Raw genomic sequence first — 22,116 nt, forward strand, 5'->3', positions numbered from 1 at the left:
ATGGAGACAAAAACATGCATTACACAGAGTGTGTACAGTTAGGTCTGTATGTATTTGGACAGGCGCACATTGCAAATGCCATTTAGCAATTACTGGAGTTTAGGAGCCATTTATGAATTTCTGTTTTTTGAGACACTCAGTAACAAGAAGGTATTAGATTGGACTGCTAGAAAACATGTTAAAAAAGGGCCCACCCCGTTCTAGAACAAGACTTTTAGAAAAGACTTGATCCTAGGCATCCTATGCTGCATCATCTGGCGGAGGCACTGTTATAGCATGGACATGTATAGCTGCCAATGGAACTGGCTCACTGGAGTTTATTGATAATACAGTATAACTGTTGACAGAAATAGCAGGATAACCTCTGAAGTGTGCAGAGATCTTTCCAGCTCAAATGCTGCAAAATTGATTGTAAGGCACTTCACTTTACAGATGGGCAATGACCAAAAGCAAGCAACAAGAACAAGAGCTTCCAAAAGCAAATAAATAAATGGCTGAATCAGTTATCAGCAATTAAGCAGCTTTTTCTTACTAAAGACTAAAGCTGAAAGGCCCACAAACAAGCAGCAACTGATGGTCATTCAGCATTTTGTAATGACTGTGAGCTCTAGAGTATAGGCAGTCATTCACTGCAAAGGATTTGCATTCAAGTAGAAAAGAATTCATCTATTTATTTATCTATTTGTCCATTTACTGTGGTCCAGTTAACAATAGTTAATGCAACATTATGTTTCACACATTTCACATCTTACAACTCTACAGTTCACAATTCACATCTTAATGGCTCCATGCCATGAGATATATATATATATACAAAAAAAGTAGACTGTCCAAATACTAATGGACCTGAACTATATACTCTGAAACTATAACCTGAATACAAACAAGAGTATACATCCTAATCCTGATCTAAATCTCCACCTTAGATGCTAGATTTCTTTGTACAATTTTAGTAGATAATAATCTTGAGAATCTATGGAAAGTGACTGTCCAGATAAGGTGGTGAACAACATGGTGAACAAGTACAAAGAGCAGTGAATGTCAGACCGTGGCTGTAGTATCCATCTGAATCTGGGAGGCTGGCGCTGGCAAGTGCAGGAGGCATCAGGAGTGGACTATCATCATCTGAATCAAAGCCACTTCCGAACAGAGCCCTGTGACAGCAAGACCAAAACATCTGTGTCTGTACAACAGAAGCACATTCCCTTCCACCATCTGTTACAAACTTCAGTCAAAGCAATGACCGCTCATCAGACTGTGAAGAGACCAGGGCCGATTCTCGACCTGCACTCCTGTCTGTACTTGTCTGTACTGTTCCTGTGTTCCTGTAAAACGTCATCAGCTGCAGTTTCAGTACTGCTCCATTCAAAAGTTCACATCTGGCCCAGTACAGTCAGAACGCCCGGATGTGTTCTTGTTCCGCCTGTGTTATCGAGGACGTGACTTCTGTGGAATTGGCACAGCCAAATATCCCAGAACGCATTACGCACTGCGTTGCTGTTCCAATTGCAAAATTACCGCACAGTGTCCTACCAAGTCCAGCAGTCCAAACTGCCCCCCCCCCCATTCCTCTTCAGATGTACTGCATACATACACATTTACTGACTGTGGGAGGTTTGGGATCTCTTGCCCTCTTTGGAAATACCAGTAAGGCTGTATTAACATCTAACAGATGTTTACTAATTCTGTAAATTTGAAGATTAGATTCCTCAATATTCCACTTCAGCTGGATTAAAGTGTCCTCACCAAGTAGCCCTAAAGCCTAACCCCTTAATGCAGAAAGGGTTATTACTCACTACGGCGTATTACTCAGTAACTACAGGGACTTCTGTGGAAACTGGCGGGTCTATTCTTTGGTAATAGAAGTTTGTAATGCCCCTTTTGGCCCGTCGGCAGACCATAGGCTGTCTAAGGTTGGAGTGCTAATGAGATAAAAAGGGGCTAGAACGTATCAGTTATGGAGTTTTTCACAAGACAGTACTATAATCATATATTTAACATTTATGTACACATTTACATATCGGCTGCGTTCCCACCTGCGTACTATTATAAGGTTATAGGGTATATACTATATACAGATATTAATAGTGTAGGTTTGGCAGGTTAGTACCCAAAATATTACCATAAAAATATTACCACCCGTTTTAGACTAACAGGAAGTGATGAAGTGTTGTTATGATTATTATTATTATTATTATTATTATTATTATTATTATTATTGTTATATAAAGTATATGCAGTTTTTACTAACAGGCCGGCATTGGGTCTGGTTCTGATGGGACTCTCTGCTGAGATGATGAAGAAGGACTTCTGCTTAGGAAAATCTCGCATCAGCTCCAGATCTGCAATCAGATCCATTACATAATCATGCCCGGCGAGCTCTGCCCACTGACCATGCTCCTTCATAATGACCGAGCAGCCCTTCCAGGACTCAGTAACGCCCCTACAAAACCAAACACAGAGACACAAACATGGTGGTTAACCCTCTTGTTTTTTTGGCTTTGCTCGGTTTGTGAATGTAAATATCAGGATGAGTTACGAAAACAAACCACGAACCAGCATTACTGGCCAATCTGGTGCCCTCAAATTAAAGCACCCAGATGTTTAAACTGGCCACCAGAATGGATGCAAAGCAAGAGCAAACTAACAGGCCATGCATAACTGTGAATATCTGTGAGCTAAATGGTACACAGAAATACTTTACTTGCAATACTCTCTACTTTTCTCTCACTTAAATGGAGTGTTCAATTTGATGGCATTAAGAACTATAGTAAAAAAATATTTTAAAATGTAAATATGTTCATTTAAATACTTTAAAGTATTAATTAGAAGCTCATCTTATCTAAACTGTGGCTGTATTATTTATACAAACACAAAGATCGGATCAAATCTGTATCGACTGACTCAAATTCGCCGGGGTAGGGTGGCAAAATAACTTGATCTGGACATCCTTATTAATTACTTTTAAACAACAATCAAATATCCAGATTTTTAAATATGTTAAAAAAGACGAAGGTTTCCATGGGGTTGTCCTTATTTTTTCATGTATATTCAACCTCATATTTTAATATGTGCTGGCTCCACTCCAACACGCGACAGCTATCTTGAGCAGATTCCCAGAGGAACATTAGAAGCCTAGAGAAGAGTACAATGACCTTGGTTAAATGACAAGAAAGAAGAGTGGTCAGGTGACGAACAATTCAGGACAAAAGAGGGATCAAATTCTCTCTGTGAACCAGCTGGCACAAGCTCTGTACGGCTGTGCAGGGGTGTCTGAGCACAGTGTCCTCCCCGGGCCTGGCATGTACCTGTGCTGAAGGATGTCCCCAGCCAGATCCTCTCCACTGGTCCACGAGTGCACGGGACATAGAAAGGAAGCCCCTGTGGAAACAACATGATGTTTGACAACCATGATGAGAGAGGCAGTGTGAAGAAGAAAGGCAACACCTCAAGCACTTTTTTTCCATTCCGTTTAGCACTAGAGATCAAGTGTCTCTTAATCTAGCTGAGCGCTACATAATTGTCTCCAGAGGGCTTCCAGGCACTGAGAAACTCTGACAGGATAACTCTGGACAGATGAGAGTGATAGGGGGAGCTTGACAGATGCTGAGATCAACCCCACTGTGTGCCTGAGAGCCGAGAGCTTAAGTGTGTGTTTGTGTTACGTAAATGTGCTTATATCCCAGCCGTGCCAGAGCAGCGAGTATCTACAGATGGTAATCTCACAGAAGATTGACACCTTCGTTTCTACAGTTCTACTGCAGTCTTTTCAGGCTCCTCTTATTTCAGACTAGGGTTTCACATGAGTGCAACCTGTTTTCGATTGGAAAGGAAAGGTGAGGGTTTTCTCTGTAGCAGAGAATCGCAACTGTAGACGACATATAAGCAAAGCAAGAAGACCATGATTGAAATTTGGATGGAATTTGATGAGACAAAATTTGATGAGGTCAATTTCAAGTAATTTCAGAGCATTTCTATTGGTCCATTCTGGAATTGGTAGTAAATGGGCTGGGTTACTGCGTTCAAACCTAGGTCCACTAAGATGCTACGGCACGTAACCTTCTCTGCTTCGAAGGGTGCTGTACCATGGCTGACCTCGAACTCTGACCCTGGCTTTCTAAGCTGAGAAATGCAAAGAAAATAATTTTTAGACTATACAAGTATAACTGACAATAAAGTCACATTATTAATATTATGAATTTGTGCGGAGGTGTCCCAGTTGTGTACTAATAAGTAATAGTAATTCGTTTTTGTGTATATGGGACATAATACATAGATAAGTGTCAGCGTAGAGATATCCACAATGAACACTTAGAATAGGTCAGTTTTAGAGTGTCCCACAATGCAATGCAAAATGTAAAGGGAGATAATATTCAGATTGGAAAAAAATAGTGGCAAGAAATGGCAGATAATTATGCAAGTGCGGCAACTCTCCTATTAGTACAAACGGATTAGTACCTATAGTGTGTCTAATCTGCCAAACCCACGCTTTTAAGATTACTATATAGCAAATATCGTATTAGTGTGTTGGGCGTAATTGGGACACAGTCATTATGTCTAAAAATGAAAAACATACAAATTGGAGACGCCAGGACTTTGCCTGAAGGGGACAGTATGAGCCTGATATCTCCTATAGTAGTGATACTGTGAGAAACAGGGTTGAGAAACACTGTCCTATAGTAGTATAGTATAGTATAGTATAGTATAGTATCACCAAAGCAAGTGGAATATGATGAGGCTGATATTTCCTATAGCATATTACATAAACAAGCAGAATTTGATGAAGTTGCTTATTCTTATAGCTTCTTAGACATTTTAGCCTAGTTAAAGAACACACCAGGCCCCTAATAAACATCTGTAACTCTCACCATCAAAGCAATGCACCTGCAACACCATGTTGGCTTTCTTCCTGTTGGCTGTCCACTCCAGTAGAGACAGTGGGTATGTCCTGGCAGTCTCTGGCCCATAAAGGGACTTATGCATGGCCTGTATCAGCTTGTGTTGGCAAAGAGCCTTGTAGCCATTATAGCCGTAATCCGAGACAAACCTGTAGCATTCCAAAAACAGCAATTGAGGACAACGCATCATCACAATGAGTACAAATACACACATTTATTCAGTAGTCGGCTTATAAGCAGTTCAGGTCTCACTTCAGAAGGTATTTCTCTATTTTGGCTGAAGGTGCAAATGTGCTCAGGCAGCCAAGCAGCAGCAGCCACCCCCGGTCAGCGTTGTCTGGGTTGCTGTTTCTCCAGACCTGGTTGGCAATTTGACACAGAATCTCATCTCGCAAGCCAGGGATGGAGAGTCCCTTCTGGATGATGTAGTTTCCAAATAAGTTCTCCTGAGCCCCATTCAAATGTGGGTCACCCATAAACCTGAGGATCTGCAGAAGTGAAAGAACATGAGAGTGAGGTCAATATTAATGATCAATAAGTGCTTGTGTTAGGTCCAGAGCAAGTCCAGAGGAAGAGAGCTTCTACCATGATGAACACATCTAGAGCTTCATGAGCGAGGTCCTCATCAACATGAGTCAGTGGTGTCTTCAGAGGTGCAGTCAGCATTCCAAACATGGGCTCCTGGAAAGCAGGACGGAATTACAATTTCTTGATACAGTGGACACTCACATACACTGATCCACTGCGGCTGTTCAGCTCTGTTAGAGCGTCCTTGCACTTTAGGGGTGAATCAAGAAGCATGGCTTACTCTGAAGTGAACCTGGATGAATTTGGAGATTGGGAAGTTGTTGATGTCGAGGGGTAATGTGAGTTGGGATTCCAACTGAACAGTGGGAGCCTGCACTAGGGCTAAGCAATCAGAATGGAGCTCTCGGCCACCTGTCAGACAGACAAAAGCTATTACTGTACAGGGTAAGATATTCCATTCCAGAAAGCACTGCAAACTCTGGGAAGTCTAATTTCATTCAATCACATTCTTTCAAGCTGTGATTTCTCATTCTCCTGTTCCAAAAAGCAAAGCAACACAAAAGAAACATACCTGCAGCTGCTTGCAACAACCTGCCGAGTTCTGCCGGAATGACCAAGTGGGTGACATTAACTACTTCCCGTCTTGATAGCTCCTGCAGGTATAAAGGGAAAATGTTAAACTGTAAGACGTATTTGCTAAAGTACACTATATGGACAAAAGTATTGGGACTGTTTATTAATTGTTTCTTCTGAAATCAAAGGTATTAAAAAAAGTTTTTCCTGCTTTTGTTGGAGTGGCTGTCTCTGCTGTCCAGGGAAGAAGGCTTTCTACTAGATTTTGAACAAGAGCATTAGTGAGGTCAGGATGTTGGATGATCACCAACACCCCAACTCATCCCAAAAGTATCATTGCAGAGAATGCAGTTTCACTGCTCTACAGCTCAATGCTGGGGGGTTTTATACTGCTCTAGCCCACACCTGGCATTGGGCACGATGCCAACAGGTTCATGTTTATGTGCTCCAGAGTGTCTTATTCTATTGGCACTGTGTCAGCAATGGGTGCACCTTAAAGTAGCTGAATGCATTCATTAAAAGGGGTGTCCACAAACATTTGGACATATAGTGTATAGTTTAGCTCCACTGTAAATGGGCACTGTTTTTTTTAGGGGCACATTTCCCCCATGTCCCACATAGGAGGGGTAGAGAACTCCAGTCCTGGAGGGTTGGATTCCTGCACAGTTTTGTGCTTTTCCTGCTCGAGCACACCTGATTCAGCTCACCTGTGAATTGCCAGGTTTAGTAGGTCTGTTAGAGCAGGGAAAACAGCAAACTGCTGTAGTCTGGCCCTTGATTCCCCACCCCGCCCTACAGACTCCCAAATCAGACAAAGCTGTCCCTCTAACCATTTCTAATCGGATTCTCTCCTGTTCTGCCCTCCTCCTGGCCTCCAGTCTCATCTGAAAGGAGATGAATAATGACCAAAGATTAGTAAGGGAATGTTAGATAAGAACACGGGTCTGTTTCTTGAAGTCTGAACACATGGACATTCGTAGTATGAGCTGTGCAGTCTGTACCTTAATGTATCTCTTTCGATTGACATACATGTGGACAAGCGAGCGGAATTTGACCAGACTGGATCGCATTTTCACGTAACGCTTCCTGTGGAAAAGCACTGGGGAATGAATCTGAATCAATACCAAAACTGTGTAATATCAATGAAGTATTAATGACATGATAGTGTGTACCGTGTGAGGTAGCCTCGGCAGTGGGCCTGCAGTCTGATGATTTTCATGCGGAAGGCTGTGTAGCGCTTCCGCACGAAGAACATCCGAGTGTAGCGCTGCAGAGTGAGAGCGGCCACGTGCCTAACTCGGTCTCTCTTACTCTCTAGCAGGTAATATATGTCCTCTTTCATGAACAGCTGACACACAAACACAGAGAGTAAATGAGTAATAAATGTTGAAATACTGCATCATACCGTGATCCTGCAATAATACAACATACTGTATCATACTGTAATACTGTCATACTACATAATACTACATTATACTGTAACACTGTATCATACTGCACCATACTGTAATACTGCATCAAACTGTAATCCTAAAATACTGCACCATACTGTAATACTGCATCATACTGTAATACTGCACCATACTGTGATCATAAAATACTGCATCATACTGTAAGACTGCATCATACTGTAATACTGCACCATACTGTGATCATAAAATACTGCATCATACTGTAATACTGCATCATACTGTAATACTGCACCATACTGTAATACTGCACCATACTGTGATCATAAAATACTGCATCATACTGTAATACTGCATCATACTGTGATCCTATAATACTGTATCATACTGTATTCCTATAATACGGCATCATACTGTAATACTGCATCATACTGTAATCCTATAATACGGCATCATACTGTATTCCTATAATACGGCATCATACTGTAATACTGCATCATACTGCAATCCTATAATACGGCATCATACTGTAATGCTGCATCATACTGTAATCCTATAATACGGCATCATACTGTAATACTGCATCATACTGTGATCCTATAATACTGCATCATACTGTAATACTGTATCATCCTGTAATCCTATAATACTGTATCAAACTGTAATACTGCATCATACTGTAATACTGTATCATCCTGAGATCCTATAATACTGTATCATACTGTAATACTGCATCATACTGTAATACTGTATCATACTGTGATCCTATAATACTGCATCATACTGTAATACTGCACTATACTGTAATCCTATAATACTGTAATACACTATCATACTGTGAACCTCTAATATTGTATCACACTATAATACTGCATCATCCCGTAATACTGCATCATCCCGTAATACTGCATCACACTGTAATACTGCATCACAGTGGAAACCTGTGATACTCTATTATTACACTCACATCCTGCTTTTGGCTATTAGACAATAAACTCTGCATTAGGAATCCTACCTTGGTTACACCAACTTCAAAAGCTCCTGGCCTCAGAGGACAAAGTTTCCTTAGCATGATAATACAGTTTTCCGCACAGGCAGGAGGAATCTGCTTTAGGCCCAGTAGAGATTTGTATCTAAACAGACACACAGCTTAATCAGCAACAGTTCAGTTTAATTAGCTATATTATCTTGCATGCAAGAAATATAAAGAATGAATGTTTTCCTAAAATCGGCCAGAAAAACGGGCCAGAAAATGGGCCTGAAGCAAACGTTTGGGCGCCCTGCATGGTCAGTACAGTGACACCTAAATTGGCATTACAGCTTGTAAATGTTGTTTTATAGTTTAAGTTCTTTGCCCTTTTGTCCTTACAAAACTCAAGTTCTGCAAGATTCTTGGGGCATCTTGCTAAAATGTTCTTTGCTACAAAGTCTATTCACAGACTTTCATGTGATGTTTGTGATGTAAAAGTAAGGGTCATTTTTCTATGCAGGAAAGGTTTTCTTCTGATGACTTCCTTAAAGGTCATATTTGTGCAGTAGAACTGTGCATCTCCACTCCAGAGTCTAATAAAACGTCCTAAAGGTCTTTTCCGGTCAATTCTGGAAACTACAAATTTCATTTGTTTTAATAGCATTATGAAAGTATGACACAGCTACCTAAACTGCTTAGCTGTCTTCTTAAAGTCCTCTCCTGCTTTGTGAGCATCAGTGTATGGAGTGCTAGGCAGCTGTTCAGAGGAGCCCATGCTGCTGACTGTTGGGATTTTGGACCTGGACTGTTAATATAGATTTGTTTGTTGAGTTTTTTCCATTTTTCTCCCAGTTTGGTTCTGCCAATGAACTCACCTGCTTGTAACTCCCCCTACTACTTGCAATGCACCCGACACAAGGAGGGTAAGGACCTACACTAGAACTTTCCAAATTGCTGCTGATGCAGCACTGCCGGGCCACCAACATGCTCAGAGGAAAGCGCTGGGTCCCCAGCTCCACCATACCCACTAACAGATACCTGTGCCGGCCAACATTGCTCGAACATGATAAGGGGAATAAGCACCCCCTACCTGCCATCTAGCCTACCCACCCTATTGGCCAACTGTGCTCTCTCAGACTCTCTGGCCGCTGATTACAAAGTGCCATGGCTTGGGATTCAAACTTTCGACCGCCAGGACATAGTGTTAGGGCATTAGACCACTGAGCCACTCAGATTAAGCCCTAACAAACTCTTGGGCTTATTCTCAAATCTCTCAGGGATGCCAAAACCATTGCCTGGTGCTCCTTTCCTTTTTTCACTCAAAAAGTGGTAACAAAAATAATGAAATTAATTTATCTTCCACTAACTGAACTATTCAGAGGTACCCAAACTTTTGCAAGCCACTGTACATACTCATACTGTTCCTTAGTGACTGCTTCTACTGCTTATAAGAAGAAGCGGCTCTGTGAGATGATGCAAACCACAGTCATCTGAAATATTACCTAAAGAGGAAGACATCAAAGGGTATTCTGATTGGATAACCCTCTCCCCTAATCCGAATGGTCTCCAAAATCCCAGAGTAACGAAGCTGAGTGCTGACCAGCTCCATGTCAAACGCGCCAGGCTCCTAGAGGGAGACACACTCTCTCAGCACAAGACCTCAGCAGATATTGTTTTCGGACTACTGCTGAAACCGAAGCTCCTCACCTTGTTATTGTTTGGCTTTATGCAGCGCACAAAGAATGGGTTACATCTGGCACGAAATGAAAGAAATCACATGGTAAAACAAAGTAACGGGCGTTTCTATTTTGAGAATGAAGTGCATTCCGAGAATAAGAGCTTTGATGGTCCACCTCTCCATCTTCTCCACAAGCTCCATAAGAGACATCTGGAACTTGGCAGCAACGGTGGAGGCCTGGTATCTGCGGGTAACCGTGCTGTTCTTCCTCACGTGGCTCTTCTGTTGACTGATAGCTTCTGAATAGCTCATGAACAGATATGCAACCATCTAGAACAATGTTGAAAAATGTAAGGTAACTCTCCAAATCTCCAAATCCAAAGTGGACAGTGAGCAAATCCACTTACCTTATTCTTGCTTTGCATGAAAAGGTCGAGAACCTCCTGACGAACCTGGTCGTAGTTCTTATCCAAGAACTTGTGGACCTGTGGAGAATGAAATGAGAAACTCAAGGTGGACCTTCAAGTCTTACTCTCATAATAGCCTATGCTAAATGCTACTAATCATCACAGTGCCCTAGCATATACCTGATATGTGACTTTCCCAGCAAAATGTTTGATGGCAAATTCAGGGAGAGGCATTTTTGGCTTTGAGTAGAGTGGATTGTGGCCATGATGATAGTGGCATTTCTGAAGGAAGGTGTGGTCTGTTGCCTAAAGATGAAAAAAATCATAAAAACTGAGAGAGCATGGCTTAAAGCATATAAAAGCCAAGAAATACATTGCTGAGCCTGAAAGCACCTGTGGAAAACCACTTTGGTCATCCAGAATCCGTAGTATCCCATGGGGCTTCGATGCAATGAGGTCAATGCAGGCCTGATTGTCGCTGAATGGCACCTCCTCCCAGGGGATCTGCTCTCTGCTGTATTCCTCCTAAGATGTTCAAAGTCATTTTTTTATTCAAATGCATTCTGAAAAAGCCACACAGTCACAATGCTAGGATGATTAGAAGAAACCAAGGAAGCTTACTTGCTCTTCCCTGAAGACTATCCTATTGAAAAAGAACTGTAGGTACTCATTTGCATAGTTTATGCAAAGCTGTTCAAAGCTGTTGAAGGTGAGGTCCTGTGAAGCACAAAGGGTGTGATTGACTAGGCAATAAGTCTTTAACTACGGCATCCCAAAAATGACAATAACAGGCTAACTTCCTATTCATGTAAATACCTCAAACCCATAGATATCGAGGATGGAGATCGACAGTGCTTCGTTCTTTGGGTAAACCAGCTTATTGATTCTGTCTGTTAGCCAGTGGAAAAGAAGGGAGTACAGGATCTTGGCAACTGCATCTCTGGAATGTTTGGAGACATTGGAATTGAACACATTTTAAGCTTCTTTGATAATCCGTTCATCACACCCTCATCATCTATCCATCCACTGCAGGAGAATGTTGAGGGATTTATTTTTCTTCAGTCTTCAGACTTACCTGGCATCAACAGCACTCTCAACAGTTAGGGGAGTGTAGATCTTCTCCCTCATTGTTTCCTTCAGGAAAAGACAAAGTGAGAGGCAAATCAGAAAACAGTGTTACATTGGAGACATACAATTTGTGTTAACATCAGAAATGGGAAACATACAGAGAACCCGGACTTAAGAACTTAACCCTGGGTGTGAGTTCTGGACATGGGGAGACCATCAAACCTATTTATCCTTGTAGTGTGTCCCTGTCCCTTTCTGGTCTCTGTCTATGTCTTGCACTATTCTGCCATGTGCGTTATAGTAAAAGGCTCTATTTGTGTTTTGTCCTTGTGGTGAGGGTGGTGTGGTAAAGTAAAGTAACCAATAACGTCACATATTATTTATGTAACCAATGTAATCTCACTTATCATATATAGAATTTATACAACCAAGCACACAAAAGAAATAAACATGTCAATACCAAAGCCTTTGGTTCTGAACATGGCTGTATGAGTATGGCTATAATTGAAATGTATCAATACCTTATAATCATAATAATAAAATGTTTATCCATAAGCTATTAAATCCAACCCCACCCAGAAGCCCCCCCCCCCCCAAGTCATTACTATGCAGTTTTCTATGGTATGCAGGTTACTAATAAATTTGAGATCCTTGAGTCAAAGCAAGGTCGTAGCTCAATATTCACGTTTTACACTTTTAGCTGACGCTCTTATCCAAGGCAACTTACAAGGTTACTCGTATTACAGAGGTGGGCCAATATAGTGTTATTGGTGGGCCAATATAGGAGTCTTGTCCAAGGACTCTTATTGGTGTAGCACTGCAGGGTCACGCATACCAGGAATCGAACCCCAGTCTCCCTCATGGTATAGAAGCTCACTGGCAGGTAGTGGTGTTATCTGTGGCGCCACATCAACAACGACTCCCCAGTTCTCTGTCCAGATCTTTTCCCTCCACCAAAGTCTAGCTAGCTGATAGAAGCTATAGTGAGCTATTGAGGGTGCAGGCTTATGATTAGCTTATAGCTTCCTTATAATTAATTATGCCTATATTCTAACACTCTCTTGTCTGGGGATCTCCAGCCAAGAGCTTCAATAAATATATATTTTTTGGCGCATTAACCATGACTCTGATTTCTTCCACAGCAGGGTACGAGGACAACATCGCAGGTAAACACAGACATGTGGACCAGACAGAAAGTGGAGAACGAGGGCAAGGTGGGGCATATCCTGACAAGAACATTTTGGTTTTGGTACATCAGTCCTTTTTTAAAATTGTTCGTGGGAAGAAATTTGAGAAAGGTCTTGATGATTTTCTTTGAGGTTAAGTATGAAATTTTCTTTTCTAAGACACTTTTGTGAATTCGGACCCAGATTCCCTTTGAGACACCCTATCAACAGCACAGTGCAACGGATACAGGTGTCTGTGAAAGCTAGTCCACACAGTTAAACACAACCTGTACTTCTGTGACAATACGATCTTAAACCTTCAAGTGATGGCATCACCTTTGGGGACAGGTTTACTTGGTTGGTTTTACACTTTAGGAGCTGACGTGGCCACATGACGCGGTCTTGAACTCAACGGTTCCTAAATTAGACTCTGGCGTCATTCACTAAGAACAGGTTCGTACAGGTTTCATCAGATAAGCAAAGCACTACAGCGTGAGATGCCTACCTTTTGCGACTGGACAAACAGGCAATGACTTGGGATATAGCCCCCTCTGGTTACACTGAGAGGACCTGTTATTCTAATTAGTAGAATGGCCTGAACTGCATTGCACATTAGATGGTGTGGCACTGGTGGCTGTGATGAGTTGTAAATTAAATGCCATTGCACATTTCAACATGACCAGGACACTGTGAACACTGACAAGCTCTGGCTCCCAGCAGGACCAGAAGGAGACAAAAGGAATTCTGAAACAAGATATCGACCACAGCAGCAGATAGGGTATTTTTAATAAAAGATCTGACAAAAGGAATCGATGTAAGGAAACCCGCTGCCATTTGGTCCAAGGATGGTAGAAAAGGAGACAGCTTGCTAACAGGGTTCATACACTTTATACAATTTCAGATTCATGGCCTTTCCATCACTTTTCAAGTACCAAAAAACAAAAAATTCCAGGACCAAAAATTTCCCTGTAATTTGTTTACGGGAATGTCTGGTCCACGCTAGTAGCTGAAAGACTGTCCAGGCTAGCTAGTTAACAACATAATGCACATTCATGACACCACGGCCAAAACTGCCTGGTCATATGAAATACGGGCAGCGATTGGTCATGTGAAAAAATATGCTACTATGAAAGTTTGTGTTTTATATTATTATCTAAAATAACGTTCATGATGCTCATTACAATATTTTCAATGACGTTTAAGTATTTTTTCAATTTTGCTATTTTTCAAGGAATTTTTTAGCATGTTTATTTTCCATGACTTTCCAGGTTTTCCCGGAAAGGCCCATACGAGGGCCTGGATAGCTTTGTTTTGTTGCAAAAGAGATAGCTGGGACAAAATTTAATGTGTATTATTGTTCAGCGGTAAGAATAAACTGGGTACTGGAGGGAGCAACAAAGTGTAAGCTAGCCATGTTGTGTGGGATATATAGAGGCATAATACTACTGTACTCTTTTACTAGGCTGAGCCAATTAATTCAAGTCAATGTTTAGTGACTCATGTATAAAATTTAGATGGTACTAAATTGCTAAATGTTAACTATGCATACAATTGTACTACTACAACTAACAATACCTACACCAACAAGCATGCCTTGCCAGGGGAGGTCTAGGCCAACACTGAGTCATACTGCCCCAATACTGAGCTTCTAGTTTATTAGGTCCACCTATTTGTGGAGACAACTTGGGGAAGGCCATTTTCTGTTCTAGCATGACCCAGCGTGTCCCAGTGCAAAAAGCAAGGTCCATAAAGGCAGGGTTGGATGAGTTTGGTGTGGAAGAACTTGCCAGGCCTGCTTATTTGATACAAAATAATGTGATTAGGGTGGGTCTGAGAGGCACAGTATCAGTCACTCAAGTGCATCACATACTATGTGCTGTATTTGCTTGAGCTTACTAAAGCAGAGGTAAAAGAATAATCAACAGAGAAATAGAAAAACAGTATTTCTCTTTTTTCTTTCCTTAAACCCAAACACTGCAAAATCTGGACATTGGGCAATCAGCAGTGTTTGCAATGGAGCTTTAAGGCTTATGTAGCAAAAATCAATGGAACTATTTACCAGCAAAGGAATTCAGTTAAACATGTCTTGGCCAATTGACTCTGATTGGGGTAATGGGGGGTTGCTGAGTTATCGAACCATTGAACTAGTGACCTACTGCTTTCATATTCCACCTAGTAGACTTCTCGCTGTCTTGCTGGCTAACATGCTTATACACCCCTCCTGACTGCTCCTGTCCAGGGTATCCCCTGATCGGGTTACAGTGGTTTCCATAGCACTGTGGCCTGCTGCCCTGATTAGGCTGCTGTGTTACTCTATCTGAGGTTATTTTGAGCTTATATATGCTCCATTTGACATTTTCATTTGTGCCATTGTCTATGCTCACTGCAAGACAAACTCAACCGTGCCAGTTGTGTAATACAGATCTTGTTTCTAAGGGATGGCAAAGAAGCAGACTATGCAGCTACTTGGCCCAGGGCCATGAGGTCTGCTTGGAGTTCATCCAAGGTCTACAGGTGACGAACCTCAAAGGTGGGTTATCCTTCAGAGTCAGGGCAGTTGTAAGAGCAGTAATCAGGCGATTACATTGTATATACTCTCAAGTACCTGAAATATTGGGACTTTAAATGTAAATCTAGCATAATTTTCAAGCAGCACTTATACACTATATGTCCAAATGTTTGCGGACACCCTTTTTAATGTATGCATTTACCTACTTCAAGTTGCACCCACTGCTGACACAGATGTGCACATGCACACACTGCTTGTCTAGTCCCTGTAGAGAAGTATTGCCAATAGAATAGACTTATTGGCACCAGGCCTAATGCTAGGAGCGGGCTAAAGGGGTATAAAGCCCCCCAGCATTGAGCTGTGGAGCAGTGGAAGAACTGTGTTCTCTGGAATGATGAATGATGGTGCTCCATCCAATACTTTTGGGAAGAGTTAGGGGTGAAGTCATCCAGTATCCTGACTTTACTAACACTCCTGTCACTGATTGCAATCAAATCCGCACAGTCATTTTCCAAAATCTAGTAGAAAGACTTCTTCCCTGGATAGTAGAGACAGTTATTCCAACAAAGGCAGGATCAACTACTTTTTTAATACCCTTGGTTTTAGAAGAAACCATGAATGAGCAGGTATCCCAATACTTTTGTCCATTTAGTGTAGGTATGCTAGTTGGGGATACACACTCTTGTTGCATTGTTTTGGCAGCACACATCAGTATGTCCTACCGTCACTTTGAAAGTGATGGATTTCTGCAAAGCCTCAGGAGAAATTTGCAAGAGCTCCGCCACTACTCGGATTTCCTGAGCGCTTACCACCGATGCCATCTCCTGAGAGTCCGTCTGCATGTGAAAAATGGACAACATTCCCATTTATTCACAGTACATTCTATGGAAAATGTAAGAATGTGACAGACAATTGTGCAGTAGTGTTACAGACAGGCTGCAGCTTACCTCGTATCTCTCAAAGAAGACATTTCCCAGATGGAGTATTGATGACAGGACCCTGAAAATGCCATTCTGGTCTTCAACGTTGAAGTGAAGGATCTCCATGGCACTGAGGAGCCTGCGGAAGTCTTCCCCATCACTCTTCCCAGTGATCTCACAGTCCCCACCCTGACCGCAAACAACAGATGAGCAACAAAACAGGTAGCAGAAGCCACTGTATATGTGTTCTAATGAAATCAAAATGTCTGCATCTGACTGTGACCAACTTACAAGCATAGAGAGTGCTACTGGTAGTGGAGGAAACATACAATTATAGACGCTGTTCAATGTTGGGGTGATAAAAAACTTCAGGAAGTATGAAATCATGCTGATCGACAACCTCTTGATGCACCTTCAGCCAACAGAATCAAACAGGCTGTTTATGCTTAGATTCAGTCTCACCTGATTGAGGTAATAGTAGGTCTCTGCCTCTTGGAGGTACAAGGAATGTTTTTGTTGTGAAGGGAGGCCTGCAAGCATCTCATAAAAAATGTGGTAGTTTCTTTCATCTTTGGCCTAAAGACAAAATACATAAAGCAGAAAATACATACATATACATATATTCTTTTCTATTGGTGGTATTTTGAAATTTCATACTATATTTATTAATCATTTAATAATGCAATTATTCAATAAATTTAATAAAGCGTACATGTTACATATGTATGAGTCTCCAACCCTCCTCCTGGAGAGCTACCTTTCTGCAGGTGTCAACTCCAACCCAAATCTAACACACCCTATTCAGCCAATTAAGGGCTTCTGAAGACAGTAATTACACTATATGTCCAAATATTTCTGGACACCCCCTTCTAAAGAATGCATTTAGCTACTTTAAGTTGCACCCATTGCTGACACAGATGTCTAGTCCCTGGAGCAGATAAACATGAAACTATTGGCGACATGCTGTCTAATACTGATCTCATTAACACTCATTGATCTCATTGTTGCTGAAAGCAATCAAATCCTGTTCAGCAATGTTCCGAAATCTAGTAGTAAGCCTTCTTCTTTGGACAGTAGGGACAGTTACTCCAACAAACGCAGGGTACACTCTTTTTCAATACTCTTGATTTCAGAAGAAACAATGAATGACTAGGTGTCCCAATGCTTAGGTGTCCATATGGTGTTGGTAAATTCAAAGTCTGTGGAAAGGTAGGTCTCCAGAAGCAGGGTTAGAGACTACTGATGTAACCAAGGTAACATGTGTAGATGAAGAACTGTAAAAACACCTGAAACACAATCCTTGACTTTTCAAGTAGATACTGTGAAGTTATGGCACCGCTGATCACACCCCTGCAGTAACAGAGCAAAAAACATCACTTATTATAGAATTAATATGACTAATTAGCCAACACCGTATTACCCATAGTCATTCAACCACAGATGTTTAATATAATAGGTGTAATAATAATAATAATAATACAATCTGATAACTCAAAAGTAAATTAAAAAAAAATTTATGATGGAAATTCACTTACTCTTCCAAAAATATCTCTATGTATTTCCCAAAGCGACTTGAGTTATCATTCCTGACAGTTTTGGCATTTCCAAACGATTCTAACAGTGGAGCTGCTTCCAGAATCTGCAAAATTAATCACCACAGGTCAGCAATAATAAAGGCCAACAGTCAAGCTAAACAGAGGCCTGGAGGCTCAAAGCAGGAGTGCATGCTTAGCCAATTAACTTCAAGCTTAGATTGATCCACACTTGGATTTTTATGGCGGTCTATCACTTTCTACAGATATACATCACTATTGCAACTTGCTACAGGTCTAACCAGGGGGTGTTTCACAAAGCAGGACTTTTCAGTTAGCCAGATAACTTAAGCTCAAAGTTCAGGACTGTCTATAAGGAAAGTTCAGGCTTGACTCTTGGCTTAAAGCAACTCTATGTAGCATTTTTACCTTAAAATAGCAGCTGTCATTGCTTCTCCAGGCTCATCGCGCTGCTAACTACATTATATAACTTTGGCACAGTGGGCAGGACAATGTCTGGGAGAACTGTAGAACAGTGCGTAACCCGAGTCATATTTGTGTAAAATTCTGTAATATTACTTTACCGCCTCAGTTCACATGCTTCATTCACTGTGGGTGATGGTTTTGTATCTCTCAGCTTGTCCAGAAAAGCGTATCCTTTAGGGGTGTCTTACATTGCAAATTACACTTCCCCACTGTAGGGGGAGCCCAAGAGCAAGAAACAGCTTTTCTCACATACTCCTGCTTTAACTTCTTAACGCAGAAAGGCTTATTACACACTGAGGGGTATTACTCAGTAACTACAGGGACGTCTGTACACACTGATGGAGCTATTCTTTGGTAACAGAAGCTTGTAATAACACTTTTTGTTATTCTGGCTGGAAATGATCTGGATAAACTTAAAAAGCCTGCTTTGTCAAATACCCAGCTCCAGCTGCACTGCAGGTTACTTTTGAGATTTCACATAAAATACAGCTACTTTCCTTTACTTTCTATACTTAGTGTTTTTCTTTTACTTAACTTAACTTTAACTTTAGTGTGCTTAGTATATATATATATATATATATATATATATATATATATATATATATATATATATATATATATATATATATATACACTTTTATATTATAGTATTATACTTATTCTGTTTTCTCTTTTTAAAGTGATATTTATAAGATTGTCTGTAAATGGAGGAACTGAAAAGTAAGAATTTCATTGTACAGTGGAAATGCTTTTTTCTGCTGTGCACTTGACAATTAACTCTTGAACCTTGAATCTGGACCAACCAGGGCTACGTTTCCATTTTTTGCTGCTATTCCTACCAAATGTCTTTTCTGAATCTATAGATCTCGTCACACCCCGCAGGTATTTACAGCCTGATCATGCTTGTGCAACACAATCTGCAGGAGTCTGAAGTTACTACCCCCTTCAACACGCAAGGTGGCTCATTTTTTGTGAGCTTCTATTGCAAAATACTTCACAATATATCACTTTCTTGATATAACAACCATAATTACATATCTCTAACTAGCAGCCATCCTGTGAGACAACACATCCAAAGAGCCCCACAGATTTACTTTACAACTCTATGAGCACTCTACTGAGATGCATGCATTCTCTAAAGCGACATGCAAACTGTCCTGCAAGGATATCTATTACAGTACACACCCAAACACACCACAAGCCACAAATACCGTACCTCAATCTGTCCATGAGTACATGTAAGAAAAACACAAAAAAGACTTGTTAGAGTGAGGTTCAGTGTATATGCAAACCACTGTACACTAGAGCATTTAGTTGGAGCATACCTGCTGTGTTACGTTGCGCTTGTGATGTATAGCAGCTAAATAGCGCAGGACCAGCTTTGTGGCCTCAGTCTTACCAGAGCCACTCTCCCCGCTGAAAGACAATAAGCACATTTTACACTTGTGCCAAATGGTGGCCGTAACCCCCCCTAATTATCAGCTTAACACCACAGTCAGGCAGACTGGAACGGAGCCATGGCATGGGAAGAATCGATTTCCACCTCTTTTAGCTTGCACTTAAGTAATGAACATGTTGTCTGGTCATCAGACAGAAGTGAAATCGAATGCTGGAATGTGTGTGTCGTGCCAGCTTCCCTGAGACGACAGTGGGTGCATTTCACAGAGACATGATCTGGTGGTGCAGTCCTAGGCCAGACACCAGCGGTCTTCCCTTACAAGTATCTCCTTCAGTGAGAGGTTTAAAGTGTTCCAGATGGTCAGTTGTGGCAAACACAATTGACATTGATTGCTGTAAGCTATTTGAAAGGCTATAAAGGACCGAGGGCTTCCATTGCCTGTCAGTTTCATCCAAAAACACTACATTAGCTGACCTACGATTTAAAGTGGCTCATAAAAGTGATACACAGCTGTACATATCAGCCAAATCTGATGATAAATGTAGATTAAAGAAAATCCATGACTCTGTAAAAGATGATGAATACCGGATGGCTTTTGGACCCAAAAATCAGATCAGACTTAGGGCCCTATTTTAGCGATCTTTTTAGGCAAGCCGTCAATCGCGCACTGCACAGCTTGATTTAGGGTGTGTCGGTGTGTCTCTGCTATGGTAACGGCAGGAAACATTTGCAACAAATCTATCAGAGTGTCTCTCGCCATTCTCTTTAAGAGCCTGGTGAGGTCTGACTTTGGTTGATTGGTATTTCAATGGTGCAGCTAACTGGACATGTCCAACGCTTCACTGCCAAGATAGCAATGAACATCTGACTGTTGAGGTCTGCCTAGGTTGTTTTTTAGTCAGTGTTTTCCTGTGTCTTCTGTTGTCAAGATAGCAGTACACCAGAAATGAACTTGAGCATCGTTGCTATTCAAACAACACAGGCGAAAGGCTATTCAGATAGACTGTTGGCGGGGTGTAAGATAGCAATGAGCATTGCGACGCGCCTTGCACAGGGTGAAAAATAGAGCCCTCAGTGATAAACTTGGCTTATTTCTCAGTTATTTCCGGTTCAGCAGCTAAATTTCTTTTACACCTTCAGAGCATTGCCAAGCTAAGTAAATTGTACATGAATTGTACAAGAAAAACCAGTACATGCTAGTACATTCCCTCATAGCTAGATTATTGCAACGCACTATTGTAAGTATGCTCCAGCAGGAACCTCAGAAAACTTCAACTCGTACAAAAAGCTCCAGCCAGGGTCCTTTTGACCAAAGTTTTACCAACTTTTACCTAATAAGTCCAGTTCTATCAGCACTGCATTGGCTTCCAGTTAAATTCTTTATTTATAATAAACTTCTTCTATTGAAGTATAAGTCCGATACCCAGGCTCACTCCAGAGTACCTGCAAGATCTCATGTCCTATTATAAACCATCATGACTACTTCTGACTAGTTCCCACAATCCAGAAGTCTCCAGCAGGGGGAAGAGCCTTTTCATATAAAGCCTCCCAACTGGAATAACCTTCCAGATAATGTTCGGGACTCAGACACAGTCTCAATCTTCAGTTCTAGGCCGTTCTGTTTAGTTTAGCTTTTGGTAATTAATGTTTCCCTTTAGGTAAAGGTGAAGATCCAGGGGTTCATGGACACAGGGAATTGTGGTAAACTAAGATGCTGGAGCTGTTGTCCAAGCGCTTGCACACAATAACTCAGGTTTGTGGACAGTGGAGCAGATGGACGCCAGTGTTTCTGGGCGCTCCCATGTCTGTGTTACCTTCTGGTTATAATCAATCATTTATAAGCTGTGCGACCAGAGGAGGATAGATGGGTCCCTCTTATGAGTCTTGGTTCCTTCCTCCAGCTCTGGGTCGCCTTTGGCTGCTCACTGAGAGTTTTTATGTTTTATGTTTTGTTGATCTCCTGTGCTATTACTGGTTTCCTGTATAGCTGCTTTGTGAGAAGGGCAGTACAAATATACAACTACATTTGAATTTGATCATTTTAATCTGACATTACCTGATAATAATGCACTGGTTCTGTTTGGCATCCATCATTTTCGTATAAGCAGCATTCGCTATAGCAAATAAATGCCTGAAAACAAATGAAGGGTGTAGTTGCAAAACAGTAGCATTTAGTGAAAGCAATTTATTTTTAGCAATTTTAGTTTCTTTTCAGGCAAACATTTTGTTTTACTCCAAATTATATGTAACAACCACTAACCAAAATGGATAGGCTTTGCACCAATCAATTTCTTCAAATAATAAAATATATTAAATGACTCTAGCTACCTCCTCTACTGATTTCTCAACAGAAAAGTATAGTAGAAAAGAAGTGCTTACGGAGGATTTTCACCAAGGGCATGCCCTTTGTGTTGCATCACCATGTCTGTTCCATAAATATTGTACATCTTGTAGGGATTCACAGCTACCAGAATACTTCCTATATATGTCTTGAGAAAAAGGGAGAAAAAATGTTTTTAGTACTTAACATTACTCGTACAAAACCTAGAAGTACCATATATATGTCTATTGAC

General features: G+C 41.1%; 1 protein-coding gene across 1 annotated transcript in view; it reads right to left on the reverse strand.

The window, feature by feature from the left end:
- myo15aa (myosin XVAa) overlaps window positions 1-22,116 on the reverse strand; it is a 43,233-nt gene that overhangs the window by 20,321 nt on the left and 796 nt on the right. The window contains exons 3-31 of the mRNA XM_072674912.1: window positions 21,923-22,032; window positions 21,600-21,674; window positions 19,470-19,560; window positions 17,662-17,765; window positions 17,413-17,476; window positions 16,589-16,702; window positions 16,154-16,315; window positions 15,929-16,042; window positions 11,539-11,597; window positions 11,280-11,403; window positions 11,085-11,180; window positions 10,857-10,988; window positions 10,644-10,769; window positions 10,464-10,541; window positions 10,232-10,386; window positions 10,086-10,131; window positions 9,881-10,005; window positions 8,424-8,541; window positions 7,172-7,347; window positions 7,001-7,085; window positions 6,830-6,883; window positions 5,998-6,079; window positions 5,707-5,837; window positions 5,484-5,579; window positions 5,151-5,386; window positions 4,869-5,047; window positions 3,309-3,381; window positions 2,252-2,443; window positions 1,048-1,154 (exon numbers count right to left, since the gene is read on the reverse strand). Of these exons, the coding sequence (XP_072531013.1) occupies window positions 1,048-1,154; window positions 2,252-2,443; window positions 3,309-3,381; window positions 4,869-5,047; window positions 5,151-5,386; window positions 5,484-5,579; window positions 5,707-5,837; window positions 5,998-6,079; window positions 6,830-6,883; window positions 7,001-7,085; window positions 7,172-7,347; window positions 8,424-8,541; window positions 9,881-10,005; window positions 10,086-10,131; window positions 10,232-10,386; window positions 10,464-10,541; window positions 10,644-10,769; window positions 10,857-10,988; window positions 11,085-11,180; window positions 11,280-11,403; window positions 11,539-11,597; window positions 15,929-16,042; window positions 16,154-16,315; window positions 16,589-16,702; window positions 17,413-17,476; window positions 17,662-17,765; window positions 19,470-19,560; window positions 21,600-21,674; window positions 21,923-22,032 (3,304 nt within the window). The remainder of the gene's footprint in view (window positions 1-1,047; window positions 1,155-2,251; window positions 2,444-3,308; window positions 3,382-4,868; window positions 5,048-5,150; window positions 5,387-5,483; window positions 5,580-5,706; window positions 5,838-5,997; window positions 6,080-6,829; window positions 6,884-7,000; window positions 7,086-7,171; window positions 7,348-8,423; window positions 8,542-9,880; window positions 10,006-10,085; window positions 10,132-10,231; window positions 10,387-10,463; window positions 10,542-10,643; window positions 10,770-10,856; window positions 10,989-11,084; window positions 11,181-11,279; window positions 11,404-11,538; window positions 11,598-15,928; window positions 16,043-16,153; window positions 16,316-16,588; window positions 16,703-17,412; window positions 17,477-17,661; window positions 17,766-19,469; window positions 19,561-21,599; window positions 21,675-21,922; window positions 22,033-22,116) is intronic.

Source organism: Salminus brasiliensis, chromosome 3 (assembly GCF_030463535.1).
Source record: "Salminus brasiliensis chromosome 3, fSalBra1.hap2, whole genome shotgun sequence".
Taxonomy (NCBI): domain Eukaryota; kingdom Metazoa; phylum Chordata; class Actinopteri; order Characiformes; family Bryconidae; genus Salminus; species Salminus brasiliensis.